Below are 2,541 nucleotides of genomic sequence, written 5' to 3' on the forward strand. Positions count from 1 at the left end.
ATTAAGTTGCTTTCGTCGACGACCAGGCTTTACCTTGCGAATAATTTTAAGCCTACCTTCACCAACCTTCTTCGGAATATCCTGTGCAGCAACAATTTCCTCATTTCTGGATTCACATTCATTTTCAGCTGATCCGAACCCTTCGAAGTCACTCATATCATCCTCGGAATACACTTCCTTTCGATGTAAATTATTGTCTGCGATCGGAATCAATCTGGTCTTGCAGAATATAATCAAAAAGTTTATCTATTAATTTCTCTTTCGAGATGAGCTACATGATCGGAGTTGCAATGAAAAGGAAAGCCAGAGAGATACTACATTCCCACCAATATGCGACGTGTTTCGACGTTGGTTAAGTGGCTCATCAGGCACATTGGGCAATGTGGCTTACAAATTTCTTTACTTGATAAGTTGTATTTATGTCGACTGTTGTTGCGAAATTGCATCTACGAATTAAATTCAACCGTGTCAAGGTTCGGACATTTGGCATCACACCAGAACATTCCTTTTCAGAGTTTATCGCTCGTGGAAGATCCTTCTTCATCAGATGGCTCTCAGATTTTACCAAAAACGATTCTCATCAAAAAGTACATCCCGGCATTCGATGACTTTATTTTGTATCCGCATCATTCAGTCGGTGCGCCTTAGCTGTCGATGAATATCCTACCATTATACATCGCCTGCCTTTAGCATCGAATTTGGATTTCTTCCCAGTCGATATCTAAGGCCACAGCACATGCTCCAAATATTCTGAAATGTTGAACGGTAGGCTTTCTACCACACCATTCTTCATACGGCGTTTTGTTTTCCAGCTGATTTGTAGGACACCTATTTCTAATATAAACGGCGGTGTTAATTGCCTCTGCCCATAAAGCTGGTTTCACATTTGCTGCATACACCATCATGGATCTGACCATTTCCACAAGGGTACGGTTGGCCCTCTCGGCTACCCCGTTTTGTTGTGGTGTATGAGGAACAGTCAACTGCCGTGTGATGCTTTCTTTTTCAAGATATAAATCAAAACTCGAATTAATATATTCGCTTCCATGCTCCGAACGAAGTGATTTTATCTTCCAGCCTGTCTGCTTCTCAACTTGGGCTTTGAAAATCTTAAACTTTTCAAATACTTCCGATTTCGACCGCATAGAATAGGCAAATATCTTTCTGGACTTATCGTCGATAAATGTTAAAAAAATTAAAAGCTTTACAATAGGGATATGTAGTCGAGCGCAAAAGTCGATTTTTCGTCGATTTCGACTTTTAGACATTTCAATACAAAAGGTCGATTAGTCGAAAATCGATTTACTTATCCCTACTTTATAATAGGCGCGAATTTAAATAAAATTTAAAAGCCTTACAATAGGTGCGTATTTAAAAAAAAAATTAAAAGCCTTACAATAGGTGTGGATTTAAAAAAATTAAAAGCCTTACAATAGGCTTGGTGTTTTGAATATTTTTTTAAGAATTTTCAAAATTTTTTTATGAAAATTATCTGAAATTAATTTTTTTATCTTTTTCTTTGCAGCTCCCATTTTAACCTCCCCCACAAAAATTACTAACACACACAATCAAAATGACAGTCGATGCTCTCTACAATCGTCCCGGTCCCAATCGCCTCATTCCCAGTGATGTCTACAAGACCACCGATGTCACCCAGGCTGTTAAGATACGCATTGCCAAGGATGGCTTGGGCGCTGAAGAGCCCATTTCCATTCCCGGCATTTTGAAACGTACCGTCAACAATTATCCCGATCATCCTGCGTTGAGAACCAAAAATGCCAAAAGGGAATATACCACCGTGACCTATAGGTAAATAATTTTTTCGAATACACAAATATTGAAATTTTGATTATTATTTTTTTCCTCTCTCTCTCTTCTCTCCCCCGTTAGACAATATGAACAAAAAGTCCACCAAGTGGCCAAGGCTTTCATGAAATTGGGCTTGGAACCCCATAATGCTGTCGGTGTATTGGCCTTCAACTGTGCCGAATGGTTCTACTCGGCCATGGGTGCCATTCATGCTGGCGGTGTTATTGCCGGTATTTACACCACCAACTCCCCCGAAGCCTGTATGCATGTCCTTCAGGATTCACATGCCCAAATTGTTGTGGTCGATGATGCCAAACAAATGGAAAAAATCCATGCCATCAAGGATAAATTGCCAAACTTGAAGGCAGCCATTCAAATCCAGGAACCTTATGCTCCATTCATGAAGAAGGAGGATGGTTATTATAGGGTAAGTAAAGGAGGATATGATTTTTTTTGTTCGAACTTCTAATGGACTTCATGAATTTTGTTTTCCCATTTACCTTTGCAGTGGTCTGAAATTGAAGCCATGAATGTTTCCGATCAGGATGATGCACTCAAGAAACGTTTGGAAAATATTGCCATCAATCAATGCTGCTGCTTGGTCTACACCGTAAGTATTCCTTACCATCGTCCTTCAATCGCATTGCCGAACTTGTGATTTATTCCTTTGCCAAAGATTCAATTCATTTTCAATTTCTTCTTCTGCATTTGCTTCTAGTCCGGTACTGTGGG

General features: G+C 39.6%; 1 protein-coding gene across 1 annotated transcript; it reads left to right on the forward strand.

Moving 5' to 3' along the window:
* The first annotated feature begins 1,573 nt into the window (after positions 1 to 1,573).
* Positions 1,574 to 2,467, forward strand: LOC133323878 (very long-chain-fatty-acid--CoA ligase bubblegum-like). The gene is made up of 3 exons (XM_061532777.1): positions 1,574 to 1,809; positions 1,891 to 2,236; positions 2,318 to 2,467. Exons 1-3 carry the CDS (start codon positions 1,574 to 1,576, stop codon positions 2,465 to 2,467), a joined length of 732 nt encoding a protein of 243 aa, XP_061388761.1.
* The last annotated feature ends 74 nt before the right edge of the window (positions 2,468 to 2,541 follow it).

The sequence above is a fragment of the Musca vetustissima genome, unplaced genomic scaffold (assembly GCF_032173495.1).
Source record: "Musca vetustissima isolate MV318-11 ecotype Yass unplaced genomic scaffold, APGP_CSIRO_Mvet_v1 utg388948, whole genome shotgun sequence".
Classification (NCBI taxonomy): Eukaryota; Metazoa; Arthropoda; class Insecta; order Diptera; family Muscidae; genus Musca; species Musca vetustissima.

What these genes read in the sequence shown, in the direction of transcription:
- LOC133323878 (XM_061532777.1), top strand. Translation starts at nt 1,574, where the DNA reads ATGACAGTCGATGCTCTCTACAATCGTCCCGGTCCCAATCGCCTCATT. An exon ending in TATACCACCGTGACCTATAG is followed by an intron (nt 1,810 to 1,890) that starts GTAAATAATTTT and finishes CTCCCCCGTTAG; the next exon opens with ACAATATGAACAAAAAGTCC. An exon ending in AGGAGGATGGTTATTATAGG is followed by an intron (nt 2,237 to 2,317) that starts GTAAGTAAAGGA and finishes TTACCTTTGCAG; the next exon opens with TGGTCTGAAATTGAAGCCAT.